Raw genomic sequence first — 16,880 nt, 5'->3', positions numbered from 1 at the left:
TTACGGATGGTACCGGATGCTGTCATTTAGAATGCAGGTGACTGCTTTGTTAGGAGAATAAACAGAGTCAATGGATGGAGAGAGAGTAGGGAAGTTTGAGAGAGAGAAAGTGACAGACAGAGAGATATTGAGGTAGTAGGGGGTGAGTAGCATCCATTGTCGAGACTATTCCCTTATAATGTAATGTGGAAATATGAGGATATGAAGTTAAATTTATCACAGTGTGATTGTTGACACAGTGCAGTCCTTTGATGTAATGTCATGTGAACTTTTTTTCTTCATGTTTGAATGAAAATATACAGTCCATTCACTTGAACTGTATTCACAATTCAAAGCCATTGCCTTTTGTATGCCCTTTAATAAAATTGAGCAATGTTTCATCAGAGCAGAAAGATGCCAGTACATTGTGAGCATGGCATTTAGAAGACCCATAATACAATTTCATTTCATGCTATTTAACAGGAGGGGGGACCTTCAAATGTCCTTACATATACTTTTAAATGTAAGACAATACAACAGCCCAGTATTTCATACAGGATTTTGAATATACCAAGTGCACAATCAATCTGCAATCTGATGCAGAACAATAGATATATTGTGGCAATATAACTTGCCTTTTCTTACTGTTATGTAGATTCTGAAACTGCTGTTAAACATGCTGCATTTCATGATCTCAATCCCAGTTTAAAAAAAAATGTCTATCAAACCATGTCAGTTATCGAAATTCCAACATGATGACATTGAAAGCAACAAAGAGCACAATACCACACATGCACCATAATGTCTCTCACCCTTTCCTCAGTGGTATAGTCTCAAATGGCACCCTATTCCCTATAGTGCACTACCATAGGCCTCTGGTCCAAAGTAGTGCACTATAAAGTGAATATGGTGCCATTTGCATTTCATACTACAGTATTTGCTAAAGCCACAGGAGACTAGGAGAGACTAAGCTGGCAGCTTCCGCTTAATACGCCCTCGCTGTGCCCAACAAACAGCGTTTAGGAGGTAGACAAACCCACACCCTGGGAAGTGGCTCGCTCTGGCCTGAATGGAGCACAGAACCACCTGGGCTCTGCCTACAGGAGCCCCTGTTAGACTATTAGATAAGCAGGATGCAGCCCTATCAACAAGGATTCAGACTGCCAAAACAATGACTACTTGAAGATCTGAAGATCAGAACAAATATAGCCACGGCAATAAACTAGACCAGACTTAGCCCCAGGGAACAGTCTAACCATGTCTAATTTCTGCTGAGACAAATTACGGGGGGAAATAGGTGTGTGTGTGATAGAATGGCAGAGCTGTTTTTCAAAAAGTATCTCAGGAATTGTTTATTTTACTCATTGAAGTGGATGCGATGCAAAATATGTAGGACACATGATTAAATTTAGCACTCTAGGGCTGGGACCTCACAATATTATCACGATACTTAGGTGTCGATACGATATGTATTGAGATTTGATGTTCCAAGGATATTGCTCACTATTGGGGCATTGGTTAGAGCATTAGACTAGTAACCGAAAGGTTGCAAGATCGAATCCCCGAGCTGACAAGGTAAAAAAAATCTGTCGTTCTGCCCCTGAAAAAGGCAGTTAACCCACTGTTCCTAGGCTGTCATTGAAAATAAGAATTTGTTCTTAATTGACTTGCCTAGTTAAATAAAGGTAAACAAACATTTTTTTTTTTAAATGTCAGCTGCAGAGAGGAGAGCATGCGAAAACAAGTTTTTCATCAGTCAAGGTGAAAAAAGTGCTGAAAACATGTTGGCTCACTATTTAAAAAGAAGATGGAGAACAAGCTATAGGATTAAAAAGACCGGAGGTTTGGCTCAGGTATAGCCGATAAGTGCTAGCTAACGCTACCTACAGTAGCATAAAATATATATATACTGTATATACAGTGCATTCAGAAAGTATTCAAACCGGTTTACTTTTTCCACATTTTGTCACGTTACAGCCTTATTCTAAAATTTATTAAATTGTTTTTTTCACCTCAATCTATACACAATACCCCATAATGACAAAGCAAAAGCAGGTTTTTAGAATATAATTTAAATATATATATATATATATATAACATTTACATAAGTATTCAGACCCTTTACTCAGTACTTTGTTGAATCACCTTTGAAAGCGATTACAGCCTAGAATCTTCTTGTGTATGACGCTACAAGCTTGGCACACTTGTATTTGGGGAGTTTCTCCCCTTCTTCTCTGCAGATCCTCTCGAGCTCTGTTAGGTTGGATGGGGAGCGTCACTGTACAACTATTTTCAGGATTCTCCAGAGATGTTTGATCGGGTTTAAGTCCAGGCTCTGGCTGAGTCACTTGTCCCAAAGTCACTCCTGCATTGTCTTGGCTGTGTGCTTAGTCATTGTCCTGTTGGAAGGTGAACATTCACCCCATTCTGAGGTCCTGAGCGCTCTGAAGCAGGTTTTCATTAAGTATCTCTCTGTACTTTGCTCTGTTCATCTTTCCCTCGATCCTGACTAGTCTCCGGGCCGCTGAAAAATCTCAACAGCACGATGCTGCCACCACCATGCTTCACCGTAGGGATGGTGCCAGGTTTCCTCCAGACGTGACGCTTGGCATTCAGTCCAAAGAGTTCAATCTTGGTTTCATCAGACCAGAGAATCTTATTTCTCATGGTCTGAGAGTCCTTTAGGGGCCTTTTGGCAAACTCCAACCAGGCTTTCTCGTGCCTTTTACTGAGGAGTGGCTTACGTCTGTCCACTCTACCATAAAGGCCTGATTGGTTGAGTGCTTCAGAGATGGTTGTCCGTCTGGAATGTTCTCCCACAGAGAAACCTTGAAGCTCTGCCAGAGTGACCCTCGGGTTCTTGGTCACCTCCCTTCTCCCCCGATTGCTCAGTTTGGCCGAGTGGCCAGCTCTAGGAAGAGTCTTGGTGGTTCCAAACTTCTTCCATTTAAGAATGATGGAGTCCACTGTGTTCTTGGGTACTTCAATGCTGAAGAAATGTTTTGGTACCCTTCCACAGATCTGTGCCTCGACACAATCCTGTCTCGGAGCTCTACAGACAATTCCTTCGAGCTCATGGCTTGGTTTTTGCCCTTGACATGCACTGTCAACTGTGGGACCTTATATAGACCGGTGTGTGCCTTTCCAAATCATGTCCAATCAATTGAATGTACCACAGGTGGACTCCAATCAAGTTGTAGAAACATGTCAAGGATTATCAATGGAAACAGGATGCACTTGAGCTCAATTTCGAGTCTCATAGCAAAAGGTCTGAATACTTATGTAAGTAAGGTATCTGTTTTTTTAATACATTTGCATACATTTCTAAAAACCTGTTCACTTTGTCATTATGGGGCATTGTGTGTAAATTGAGGACTTTTTTTTATTTAATCCATTTTAGAATAAGGCTGTAACATAACAAAACGGGAAAGGGTCTGAATACTTTCCGAATGCACTGTATATATTTTTACTAATTAATACTTAGAGTCAAATATAGATCTAATAACTGTATCGATGGTCCCCTCCCATCACTATAGCAATCACTACAGGCAATTGTTTCACTGTGCTTTCAGGTTCAGTGACAGAGTTCCTCTGGCATTTAGATTTTTTTTCAATTACAAAAAAACTGGTGCAACGTCGGATTCATAAATGTTGAATAAGACACCAATCATCAGATCACATGCATGACTGGTCGCTCACAGACACCACCTCAGGTCCTGTAAAACAGAAGACACAGATATTGACCAGTAGAATCCAATATTGGATTCTCTATTTGCTAACCCATATGGTCTGGTATGGTGTGGTGTAGTCTTCTATGAGTAACTGATCAGTGGGATGAGATCTTCTGTCTGTCAGAGGAGAGAATGGCTCCTCCATTATTGGCCTAATCATCACCCCCACCCTGACCTTCACTGTGACATTCAGTTACCCCAGGGGCACCACACTCAGGTTCAGATAGCGGCGGAGGAGGAGCAGGGAATGTCCTTCAAGCTTCATACAACACTGAGTAAGCAAGAAAATACATTTCCATCCTATGCCTTTCACATCAAACCTTTCTGCCCTCAACTATCCATTTCAAAGACTTGAAAATAAACGGTCTTAAAAGAAAGGTTGCACAATATATATTCCACAACTAACAACTTAGATTGATTATATTCCATCTAAACAGTATGCAAAAGTTTTTATAAAATATGAACTTCTATTTTTGCAATTTGAATTACATTAATCAAAAACTCATACCAATATATCGCGGCTTTGACGTCAATAAAGCAGCATTCTGCTGGTGATGGAGGTGAATCGGGTAAGTAGGTAGTAAAGTGCCCAAAGTGTTTTGTCATGTTATTTTGCTAGTAGATGATAGGCAACTATCTAAGTTCACCGGGCCATGCAAAACAAACTGGCCAACTCGGATCAAGCATGGTGTTTGGGAGTGAAATAAGCTAGCTAGCAAGCAAGCTAGAAAAAAACTCCTGCAACCATGCACGTTTGCAGAAATTAATGGTCAAATACCAATAGGATTAATGTCATTGTTTATTTCAAGGTATGTCTTTGTTTTTGCTTAACTGCCTGATCTTTATTGGCCAATAACTTGCAGGATATCATGGTAGCCAATGTTTGTTAACCATACCTGGATTTACTGTTACTGCTGCTAGTAACGTTAGCACTCAGGTTAGCATGTGGCTAACTATGGCTACCATCGGCCAACAACAGTTTTAGCATGTTTGGTTATAGATGTTCAATGTCTACTACAATGGTAAAGGTTTATCATGATTTTGTTTAACAATACAAGAAATGCTGTACTGCTAATAAGTGATGTGTTTCAAGACTGCTAGTGGTTAGATACAGTGCATTCGAAAAGTATTCAGACCCCTTGATTTTTTCCACATTTTGTTACGTTAGTCTTATTCTAAAATTGACTAAATACCCCCCCCCCTCAATCTGCACACAATAGCCCATAATTACAAAGCAAAAACAGGTTTTCAGAAACGTTTGCAAATGTTTAAAAAAAATAAAAAACGGAAATATAATGGTTGTGGGTGAACATGGAGTACAGGAGGGGACTAAGCACACAACCCTGAGGGGCCCTTACCCATCCAGGATCCATTTGCAGAGGGAGGTGTTTATTCCCAGGGTGATGAGTTTTGTGGGCATTATGGTGTTGAACATTGAGCTGTAGTCAATGAACAGTATTCTCACATATGTGTTCCTTTTGTCCAGGTGGGAAAGGGCAGTGTGGAGTGCAATTGCAATTGAGTCATCTGTGGATCTGTTGGGGCGGTGTGCAAATTGGAATGGGTCTAGGATTTCCAGGATGATGGTGTTGATGTGAGCCATGACCAGCCTTTCAAAGCACATCATGGTACTTCCTACTTTCGTTTTTTGCTTGTAAGCTGGAATCAGGAGGACAGAATTATGATCAGATTTGCCTAATGGAGGGAGAGCTTTGAACGCCTCTCTGTGTGGAGTAAATAAACGTGGTCAAGAGTTTAAAAAATAAATAAAAAATAAATGTATTTTTTCTTCCCTCTAGTTACACATGTGACATGCTGGTAGAAATGAGATCAAACTGATTTAAGTTTGCCTGCATTAAAGTCCCCGGCCACTAGGAGCACCACTTCTGGATGAGCAAGATCTTGTTTGATTATGGCCATATACAGCTCATTGAGTGCGATCTTAGTGCCAGTATCGGTTTGTGGTGGTAATTAGACAGCTGCAAAAAATACAGATAAAAGCTTTCTTGGTAGACGGTGTGGTCTACAGCTTATAATGAGCTACTCTAACTCACGGGGGGTAATACCTTGAGACTTTCATAACATTAGACATCACGCACCAGCTGTTATTGATAAGTAGATACACATCACCACCTCTCGTCTTACCAGAGGTAGCTGTTCTGTCTTGCCGATGCACAAAATACCCAGCCAACTGTATATTAGCCGTGTCATCGTTCAGCCACGAATCTGTGAAACATACGATATTACAGTTTTTAATGTCCCGTTGGCAGGATAGTCTCGAACTGAGCTCATCCAGTTTATTCTCCAGTGATTGCACGTTGGCCAATGGAACGGATGGTAGAGGCGGGTTACCCACACGCTGACGAATTCTCAGAAGGCACCCGGATCTGCGCCCCCTGTATCTCTGTCTTTTCTTCATGCGAATCATGGGGATTTGGGCCTGGCCGGGAGTAACAGTATATCCTTGGCGTCAGACTCATTAAGAAAACATCTTTGTCCAGTATGAGGTGGTAAATTGCTGTTCTGATATCCAGAAGCTCTTTTCGGTCATAAGAGACGGTAGCAGAAACATTGTGTACAAAATAAGTTACAAACAATGCGAAAAAACAAAATAGCACAATTGGTTTGGAGTCTTCCATCCCCTCCGGTGCTATTCTAGTTCTTCTCTTGACGTCACTTTTCTGAATGCTTTTCTGACATCACTTCGGTCAAATATAAAATATATACATTTCTCCCAAAATACAAATATGAAGTGATATGTCGTATTGGGACTTTTACTTGGAAGGATGAAACCAGTCAGAATGTTTAACAGCAACCTAATTATGTAATGTTCCCTTTAAAAGTCTGAGAGGAGGATGAGCTGTCATGATGGAATCTTGACACGGGCCCTTTAAAAACTTCCCCCTTTCAAATTGGTCTTGTTTCAAGGTCAGTCAATCAACCAATATTTCAGTCAACTGTAATCAATGCCTGACTGGGAAACAAGGGGTTAAGGAATCTGTTTTTGGAAGTCTTGATTAAAGATTATCTGTGGGTAGGAGCTAGCCTATAATGGATTGACTGCGGGTGGAAAACAGTGATAAAAGTGATGTGTCTGGACCAAGCATCATGGGAAAAAAGGAAATGGGCCCACTGCACACTCAAGCAAAGACGCAAACACACGGGCTCCTCAGTAAATGGACACTAACCACACATTGAGACACTATTGGGACAAATTAGGGTCCTGTTTTGACAGAATACAATGTCATGTGCCTTACTCAACCCAAGTTGGTCAACTAACAATGTGAATCCTATGAATCTCACTGAGAGTCTTCAGATCCAGCAACAGCGAGAAGTCTTCAGATCCAGCAACAGCAAGAAGTTTGGTGTAATAATACTGTGGATGAGAATCTGTTTCTCTGGCTCTGCAGGTGGATGATCCTCTTTGTTTGAGTTAATGGATAAGGTAACATATGCCACCCCAGACATTTGACCTGCCGTATTAAGGGGGGAGTAGGCAAGTCATTAGCAACTCTTAAGGTCTTTCAACCCCAAAACACACTGACGTCACTATTACTAGTTTGGGGATAAGTGTTGCTATGGAAATGCTGGGTTACTACAATGGTGAATCAACATGTTTGCTAAGAAGTGGTCCATTTAATGTTATGACAGGGTTTTACCATAAACCGGAGCAGTTTAATCATTTTTGATTGGGAATACTTTGGTATAATCAGCCTAAATGGTTCATAGTGACCCCACAAAGATGAGTCTCCACCAGAAAAATGTTGCACAATACACACACACACAACACGATTGTTACTGAACATGCAATCAAGTTAGAGCATTCCACTGGTTGTCTGATTAGACAGGCTTTCATAAATCCCACACAACATTTTCCGCTGCAGATTCTATTCAAAAGGATTCCACGGCGAGAGAGACAGAGTTTAGTGCTTAAGAGGTCAAATGGTTAATTGAAAATCAGAACGAACTTCTAGCTCATTGTTTGTCTGTAAATTGAATTGAGAATTACAATAAAAGGATGACTAATTAGTTTGTGGATGAAATCCCTTCTGGGTTAAAGTATGTATACAAAAGAGACACAGAATATACTGTTGTGTTGGCCCCTTGATGCCATACTAGGCTATTATTGCTATTATGTGCCAGACAGCCAGGCGTGTTTCTTAATGTGTCTGTTCTGTTTTGAGATTGGAAAGATGTGATATTGGGGGATGTAGGGGTAAAACAACATGAACGTGTTTTCTTTTCTCCAACGTGAACAGCACTAAAACCACAAAACCTGGCTGTTAATTCTATATCTCCACCCAGGTTTTCAGCAACCTTGCTGACTGACCCCCATATTGTTCCAAGGACTGTCTGTCTCTGATGGAAAAGCTACAAAATAGTTTTTTCATCCCACTGAGCACACCTAATGAAAGACACAGGTAGGGGGTCTGGGAGGTAGCACCACTCCACTGAACACACCTGATGAAAACAGGTAGGGGAGGGGTTGGGGAGGATGGGGAAACAGGATGGCATCACAGAGGAGTAAAAGAAAGCAGAGAGAGGAAGGGAGGGAGGGAGGGAAAGGGAGAGCATGTGGCGCCACTCTACTGAACACACCTGATGCTACTCATGCTGCCGGTCTCAGATCCTAGCTTGCATCGCTCCAGTTGGGTGGCGACAATCTGCCGTTCAGCTTCCAGCTCTCGAGTCAGCCGTTCAAATTGCAGCTCCTGTCGAAAGACATGAAAAAGTGATTGTCAGTAAGCATACCTGTATTGTGCTACATAAGATCTAGCTTACTGTATGTATTCATGCAATTATGCTTAAGAAGATTGACAATTCAAATGTTTCGAAACATCCAGTGAGTATAAGTCTAAATCATATACAGTGGGGTCTGAAATTATTGACACCCTTGAGGAAGATGAGCTAAAATTACTGTATAGCATAAATAATTCAAATAATTAGCTATATTGTTTGTTTAAAAAATGATATTATTTTATATTAATACAATTGCTCAGAGAAAGAGATTTTGTTGAACAAGTAATGTACTTTTTTACTCTAAAAGGTAGGGGTCAAAATAATAATTGCCACCTGTGTTTTCAATACCTTACCTTGTGAGGATAACGGCACTGAGCATTTCTCTAAAATGTTTTATGAGATTGGAGAACACATTAGGAGGATCTTAGACCATTCCTCCATACAAAATCTTTGCAGATCCTTGATATTCTTTGTCTGCGCTTATAGACTGCCCTATTTAATTCAAACTACAGGTTTTCAATGGGTTTCGAATCCAGAGACTGAGATGGCCATTGCAAAATATAGATTTTGTGGCCAATGAACCATTTCTTTGTGGATTTTGATGTGTGCTTGGGGTTATTGTCTTGCTGTAAGATCCACTTACAACCGAGTTTCAGGCTCCAGGCAGAGGCAACCAGGTTTTTGGCTAAAATGTCCTGGTACTGGGTAAAGTTCGTGATGCCATTGACCTTAACAAGGGCCCCAGGACCAGTGGAAACAAAATAGCCCCATAACATTAGATTCACCACCATATTTTACAGAAGGTATGGAGTTATTTTCTGCTTATGCATTCTCATTTTGACGCCAAACTCACCACCGATGTTTCATGCCATCTGACCAAAGCACCGGTTCCAATCCAAGTGTCAATGCCGTTTAGCAAACTCCAGACGTTCACATTTGCAAACACCATCTCAGTCTCCGGACTTGAAACCCATTGAAAACCTGTGGTTTGAACAGGGCAGTCCATAAGCGCAGACGAAGGATATCAAGGATCTGGAAAGATTATGTACGGAGGAATGATCTAAGATCCCTCCCAATGTGTTCCCCAATCTCACAAAACATTTTAGAAAAAGGCTCAGTGCTGTTATCCTCACAAGGTGAGGTAGTGAAAACAGAGGTGTCAATAATTTTGACACTACCTTTTTTAGAGGAAAAAAAAGTATTGCTTCTTAAACAACCATCTCTTTCTTTGAGCAATTATATTAAAATACTATAATTTCCCAGTTATTTGGAGCATAACTCAAATACTGAGCTATATTTTATCTAGTTTATTCAGTAATTTTTTCTCATCTTTATCAAGGCTGTCAATCATTTCAGACCCCACTTTACATTCACATTTGGAGATGAAAACAACACTCATAGAAAAAAGGTGCTCTCTAGAATCAAAAATGGTTATTCAGCTGTCCCCATAGGAGGACCCTTTGAAGAACCCTTTTTTGGTTCCATGTAGAACCCTTTTCCTCTGACACCGCATGGTGGCAGAGGAAAGCCCCCAAAATTGTCAGAGACTCCAGTCACCCAAGTCATAGACTGTTTTCTCTGCTACCGCACGGCAAGCGGTACCGGAGCGCTAAGTCTAGGACCAAAAGGCTCCTTAACAGCTTCTACCCCCAAGCCATTAGACTGCTGAAAAATAATCAAATCGCCACCAGACTATTTACATTGACACACCCCCTCCATTTGTTTTGTACACTGCTGCTACTTGCTGTTTATTATCTATGCATAGTCACTTCACCCCTACCTACATGTACAAATTACCTTGACTAACCTGTACCCACGCACATTGACTCGGTACCGGTACTCCTTGTATATAGCCTTGTTATTGCTATTTTATTGTGTACATTTTTGATTATATTTTACTTTAGTTTATTTGATAAATATTTCTTTAACTATTCTTGAACTGCACTGTTAAGGGCTTGTAAGTAAGCATTTCACGGTAAGATCTACACTTGTTGTATTCAGCGCATGTGACAAAGTTTGATTTGAAAAGGGTTCTACCTGGAACAAAAAGGGTTCTCCAATTGGGACAGCCACAGAAACCTTATGGAACTTTTTTTCCCAAGAGTGTAATAATTTGTGTTCATGTCAATGGTAGATTAGGCAGACACTCTTACAGTGCCTTGCGAAAGTATTCGGCCCCCTTGAACTTTGCGACCTTTTGCCACATTTCAGGCTTCAAACATAAAGATATAAAACTGTATTTTTTTGTGAAGAATCAACAACAAGTGGGACACAATCATGAAGTGGAACAACATTTATTGGATATTTCAAACTTTTTTAACAAATCAAAAACTGAAAAATTGGGCGTGCAAAATTATTCAGCCCCCTTAAGTTAATACTTTGTAGCGCCACCTTTTGCTGCGATTACAGCTGTAAGTCGCTTGGGGTATGTCTCTATCAGTTTTGCACATCGAGAGACTGACATTTTTTCCCATTCCTCCTTGCAAAACAGCTCGAGCTCAGTGAGGTTGGATGGAGAGCATTTGTGAACAGCAGTTTTCAGTTCTTTCCACAGATTCGCGATTGGATTCAGGTCTGGACTTTGGCTTGGCCATTCTAACACCTGGATATGTTTATTTTTGAACCATTCCATTGTAGATTTTGCTTTATGTTTTGGATCATTGTCTTGTTGGAAGACAAATCTCCGTCCCAGTCTCAGGTCTTTTGCAGACTCCATCAGGTTTTCTTCCAGAATGGTCCTGTATTTGGCTCCATCCATCTTCCCATCAATTTTAACCATCTTCCCTGTCCCTGCTGAAGAAAAGCAGGCCCAAACCATGATGCTGCCACCACCATGTTTGACAGTGGGGATGGTGTGTTCAGAGTGATGAGCTGTGTTGCTTTTACGCCAAACATAACGTTTTGCATTGTTGCCAAAAAGTTCCATTTTGGTTTCATCTGACCAGAGCACCTTCTTCCCCATGTTTGGTGTGGCTTGTGGCAAACTTTAAACGACACTTTTTATGGATATCTTTAAGAAATGGCTTTCTTCTTGCCACTCTTCCATAAAGGCCAGATTTGTGCAATATACGACTGATTGTTGTCCTATGGACAGAGTGTCCCACCTCAGCTGTAGATCTCTGCAGTTCATCCAGAGTGATCATGGGCCTCTTGGCTGCATCTCTGATCAGTCTTCTCCTTGTATGAGCTGAAAGTTTAGAGGGACGGCCAGGTCTTGGTAGATTTGCAGTGGTCTGATACTCCTTCCATTTCAATATTATCGCTTGCACAGTGCTCCTTGGGATGTTTAAAGCTTGGGAAATCTTTTTGTATCCAAATCCGGCTTTAAACTTCTTCACAACAGTATCTTGGACCTGCCTGGTGTGTTCCTTGTTCTTCATGATGCTCTCTGCGCTTTTAACGGACCTCTGAGACTATCACAGTGCAGGTGCATTTATACGGAGACTTGATTACACCCAGGTGGATTGTATTTATCATCATTAGTCATTTAGGTCAACATTGGATCATTCAGAGATCCTCACTGAACTTCTGGAGAGAGTTTGCTGCACTGAAAGTAAAGGGGCTGAATAATTTTGCACGCCCAATTTTTCCATTTTTGATTTGTTAAAAAAGTTTGAAATATCCAATAAATGTTGTTCCACTTCATGATTGTGTCCCACTTGTTGTTGATTCTTCACAAAAAAATACAGTTTTATATCTTTATGTTTGAAGCCTGAAATGTGGCAAAAGGTCGCAAAGTTCAAGGGGGCTGAATACTTTCGCAAGGCACTGTATATAAAATGACTTCCAGTAGTGAGTTCAAACATTTTCATACTGGTCCCCCTTGGGAACCATACCCAAAACCCTACCGTTGCAAGCACCATGCTCTACCAACTGAGCCACACTGGACCATGAGCCACATGGGACCAAACTACAGTTGCCAAACAAAATCACACCACTGCTTATAACTATAAGAAATCTAAGATGTGTCAAATAAATAATATCAAGCTCAGGGCTCCAGCTATGCATTTGATTTGCTAACTTGTTAGCTAAGTGGCTAGATGTCAAGATCATGCTTCTTGGTTACAGCAGAGACATTCAATCCCTTCCTGGATCAAGATCCCTATTGTCCCTTGTTTTGTGCGTAAAATATATATATATATATTTTTTGTACCTTTTATTTTACTAGGCAAGTCAGTTAAGAACAAATTCTTATTTTCAATGACGGCCTAGGAACAGTGGGTTAACTGCCTGTTCAGGGGCAGAACGACAGATTTGTACCTTGTCAGCTCGGGGATTCGAACTTGCAACCTTTCAGTTACTAGTCCAACGCTCTAACCGCTAGGCTACCCTGCCGCCCTCTGTGTGCACTTCCGGTAATACCGTACACCCTGGTATGGTACAAAAACGGTATGACGGTATGGACATCTGGATACCGCCCAACCTTAAATCTGAGCAGCCAGTCTCATTTAGGGCGCTTTCACATATCCCCTTATGATCCGGATTCTGGAGCGTTTGGTACTCTGATCCGTGCTATAAAGCATGTGTGAAACGCAAATGAACCCTGACTGAAATGAATCCTGGACCTGCGTGAGTAATGGGTCCAAGATCCAGGACCAGAGTACCAGTTTTTGTGACACGGCAGCGCAAGTCGCGTGGAACTTTTTTTGCCCATTGTAAACAAGCTAGCTCGCTAACATCACGTAGAATGTGCATCTTGCTTATCGCACCCTGAAATTGATATTTTCAGGTCTTGCGAAAGCAAAAACGTATTCTGTCAAATTCTCACAAAAGCTCCAGGAAACCGAACCAGGGTACCGAATTTCATATGTGAAAACGCCCTTAGTCTCAGGCAACTCCAGTCAATACAAACTGTCCACTTTTTTTGTGACAATGCTGAAATGAGTCCAGTGCCCACAAGGTCAAACACTCTCCCTAGAGCAGTTTATTCGAAGTCTGCTACAAAATGTATCACCTGCTATTTTGGGCAAGAGACCAGAATATAAGGTCCACAGAAACATGAAGAAGGATCCATCCAACTCTTTTTAAACCGACTGAGCTATAGCATCAAAGAGCTACAAGTGTCAGTAGACGTGCATTTCAATGTACTTCTCTTGGTATAATAGTTGCATTTACATAACTGTGTACATGCAAGCAACTGTAAACTGTTGCTATTGTCTGGCCTAGTTATCTTAACTTTATAAACAACTAAATTTGTGCTGATAAGATGCAGTAGGCTATATATTTGGATAGAAGTAACAAAAAGTTTAAATGAGCCAGCAATGTTTAAGTCCTTTTTTTAGTTATATCTGGTAGCAAAATGACAGAAATCCATCAGTTCCAAACAACAAAATCACTGACCTTACTATTCCCTCCAAATGTAGCATAACAACCAAACACCTGTTACTGCCAAAAGACTATTGGAATTTAAGTTAACAAAGCCATACCTTCACATGGACCATACTTCAGAGAAAGCACCAACCACACATAATATCCCACTTTTTTCTCCATCCTCAACATGTCTAGAAGTTCTTCTGTCCTTATTGAGAAAACTCCATTAGAGAAAATGGCAAGCCCAGTAGAGACTGCCTCCAAGCAGTGAAGAATAGGAGTTCAGCCAGGCACAAAGGTCTCCATGGCAACAGAGAATTTAGAACCTCTTTGGCATTATTTATGCAACATTGCATCACAAAAGGACCCTCCCACCAGTCTGCCTGCCAAATCCTGCTGCTCTCCAATCACTCTTTTGACTGCTCCTCTCCTCAACACCATCTGTGCCCCCGCTGAAAAAGCAGAGAGAGGGTAGCGGGCGGAGGTGGGGAGGTGCAGGGTGAACGGAGGGATGGGGAGGGAGGGGGGACAGAGTGGGGTGCTAATTGGAAAGCTCCAAAGACTCGCAGGATTGTGAATGTACATGGAAGTGTTGTGGGGTTGAGGCAGCAGAAATGTCTCCTCTCTTTCCTTTCCTCTGTCCCTCATTTCCTGTTCTCCCCTCTCCTCTCTTCTGACCATAGCTCTGAGTTGTGCTCTCCAGGGAGAGACAGTGACTGTTCTGCCTCAATGCCACTCTTTGGGCTGGGCTGCCTTGCTTAGAAGGTAGTACACAATACATGTCATAGCCAGCCACGGTTTAAATATAGCTTGATAAAAAAAGACACACAAGGATCTGCCATGGGAGAGAAGAGAGGGCCACAGAGTCTTGGGATGACAGTCACAATTTGCTTCCTGTTACTCACCACTTTAAACACTGTTTATTTCTAATCTGTATGAAAAATACATTTGGGTATATGATTGAGAAAACTATTGAATGAAAGTACTTTTGTTCAAATGAAAACTGATAGAGCTCAAGGCAGTTGAGAGAGAATAGAGTGAATAACTTAGGTTTGCATATGAGAAGCTTTATCTCCTCCCAAACTAATTTCTTTATTTAAATAGTCATTGGGTCAGTAATACCAATTCTAAACCATGTTCAAAATTTGAATAGCCACACTTAAAGGGATAGTTCACCCAAATGACAAAATTACATATTGATTACCTTACCCTGTAAGCAGTCTATGGACAAGGTATTACAGAAATCCATGCTTTGGTTTAGCTTCCCTGTCACTGTATCCAATTGCTAATATTTTAGCATTCGTGGCAGGAATCCCATTCAAGTCATGGGACCGATATTAGCATTTTTCCGCATCATGTCCAAATCATCCGAAAGTATCTCAAATTGAATGTGAAGCTCAACAAAGTCACTTATAGATTATTTGAACCTGATGCGCGAAACATTATGATATCGGTCCCATGACGAATGGGATTTGTGCCACAAATCTTAAAACATTAGCATTTGGAAACAGTGATAGGGAAACTAAACCGAAGCATGGATTGCTGTCATACCTTGTCCATAGACTGCTTACAGGGTAAGGAAACCAATATATAATTTTGTAATTTGGACTATCCCTTTAATCAGATACTGAAATAGAAAGTATTCTGGAACTTTAAGACATGGCTAAATTGGTTAGCAGGACATTTCCGTATAATTGTTCTTTTAAATTTAACTAGGCAAGTCAGTTAAGAACAAATTCTTAGTTACATACTGTGGAACAGTGTAGAATAGTCAGATTTTCAAATGTGTGTGGTAGAACTGAAGAAATACCCTCTAAATACTATAATTAACTAATTTAAATGGGCAGACTGTTCAATTAAAACCTTGCCTGATAATTGCATTACAAGAAAATCAAGTATACTTCCAGCCCATTACCAAGGACAAGAGGGAGAAGGAGAGTGAGATGTATGCCCAATAGCTTGCAAACAGTACACCCCTGAAAACACCATTAAACCTATTAGTTGGTAGAATAAATGACTAGGGGACAGAAGATGGGAATTGTGCAGCTTCAGGAAACTGTGTGGTCCTCAAGTATAATTGCCTAATTGTGCCCTGTGGTACCAAGACTGACATTTTAACTTTTTCAGAGGAGACAATTTGATTACCAAATGTCATCCTGGGTATGCCTCAAGTTATTATTATTTTTTTTATCCCATTTCTAAAAAGCCAGAGGTTAACTTAAGGAGTACACAAGACCAAGGAACACCCTGTAACAGAATAAGCCGAGTTCAGGATTGGTTGGCTGGAGAAGATTCTGGAAGTTCATCTATTCAAAACACCTACTGTAGGCCTACACAAACTATACCACTCTCGTATGAAGCTAGGGTGTCCTACCAAACAATATTTAACAAACTCAAAACATGAAATATAGTGAAACAAGGTACCCTATTAAAGGATCATTTTTGAGGCAGGAATTATGAACTAGGAACCTATAGGCTTTAAAATCCTTGGCTTAAATACTCCTGTTGAGACAACATTTCACTACTGCTGTATACCCACTCCTCAGCTGAGTAATGCAGTGCTGGCTTTCAGATTTCAGATCTGTCTAGTGCTTCATTCTGATTTGCTAGAGCAACTGTACGCCTCCACGCCACTCAAACTGCCCTTCTACCTCTGTCATGGTTGTCTGACTTACTCATTCAAGCCAGGTGCAGAGCCAAGACATTCACACAAGTTACATTTTCACCGTTCATCCCCCTCGAGTCAACTGACAAAAAAATACTGTCTTAAACACTTTGCAGTCTGAAACAAAGGAAATGGAAATATGTGAGCACTCCATATCCCTGTCTTATTCCCCAAAACACTCAAACTGAATACATTTTTGATCTGTTTTAAAATCCCTTCTTATAATACAGTACTATGAAATGATAAACCCTGTACACGCAGTATCTGACATACAATTGGTTAAGTCCCTGCATGACTGATTAGCTAGCCATATGTCAGCCCACTAACAATAACGACCCAGTCATCCATGAACCTCATATAGATCTTTACTATCTGAGCTCAACATTCACTCACAGCCAAGTCATGAGTCTCCATATTGAACCTTTGGTTCAAGATGACTGGTATATGTTAAAAGA

At 40.8% G+C, this 16,880-nt stretch overlaps 1 protein-coding gene across 2 annotated transcripts in view; it reads right to left on the bottom strand.

Moving 5' to 3' along the window:
• Nucleotides 1-16,880, bottom strand: part of LOC115103044 (catenin delta-2-like) — a 105,048-nt gene that overhangs the window by 70,041 nt on the left and 18,127 nt on the right. The window contains exons 1-2 of one of the 2 annotated variants that reach the window (XM_065005722.1): nucleotides 13,877-13,996; nucleotides 8,310-8,422 (exon numbers count right to left, since the gene is read on the bottom strand). In XM_065005722.1, the coding sequence (XP_064861794.1) occupies nucleotides 8,310-8,422; nucleotides 13,877-13,891 (128 nt within the window). In that variant the 5' untranslated portion in view covers nucleotides 13,892-13,996. Of the gene's footprint in view, nucleotides 1-8,309; nucleotides 8,423-13,876; nucleotides 13,997-16,880 lie in introns of those variants that run through there. The other variant, XM_065005721.1, reaches the window with a different exon arrangement.

Source organism: Oncorhynchus nerka, linkage group LG20 (genome assembly GCF_034236695.1).
Source record: "Oncorhynchus nerka isolate Pitt River linkage group LG20, Oner_Uvic_2.0, whole genome shotgun sequence".
Lineage (NCBI taxonomy): Eukaryota > Metazoa > Chordata > Actinopteri > Salmoniformes > Salmonidae > Oncorhynchus > Oncorhynchus nerka.
Note: the sequence above shows the minus strand (reverse complement) of the source record. Positions and strands in the feature narration are given on the sequence as shown.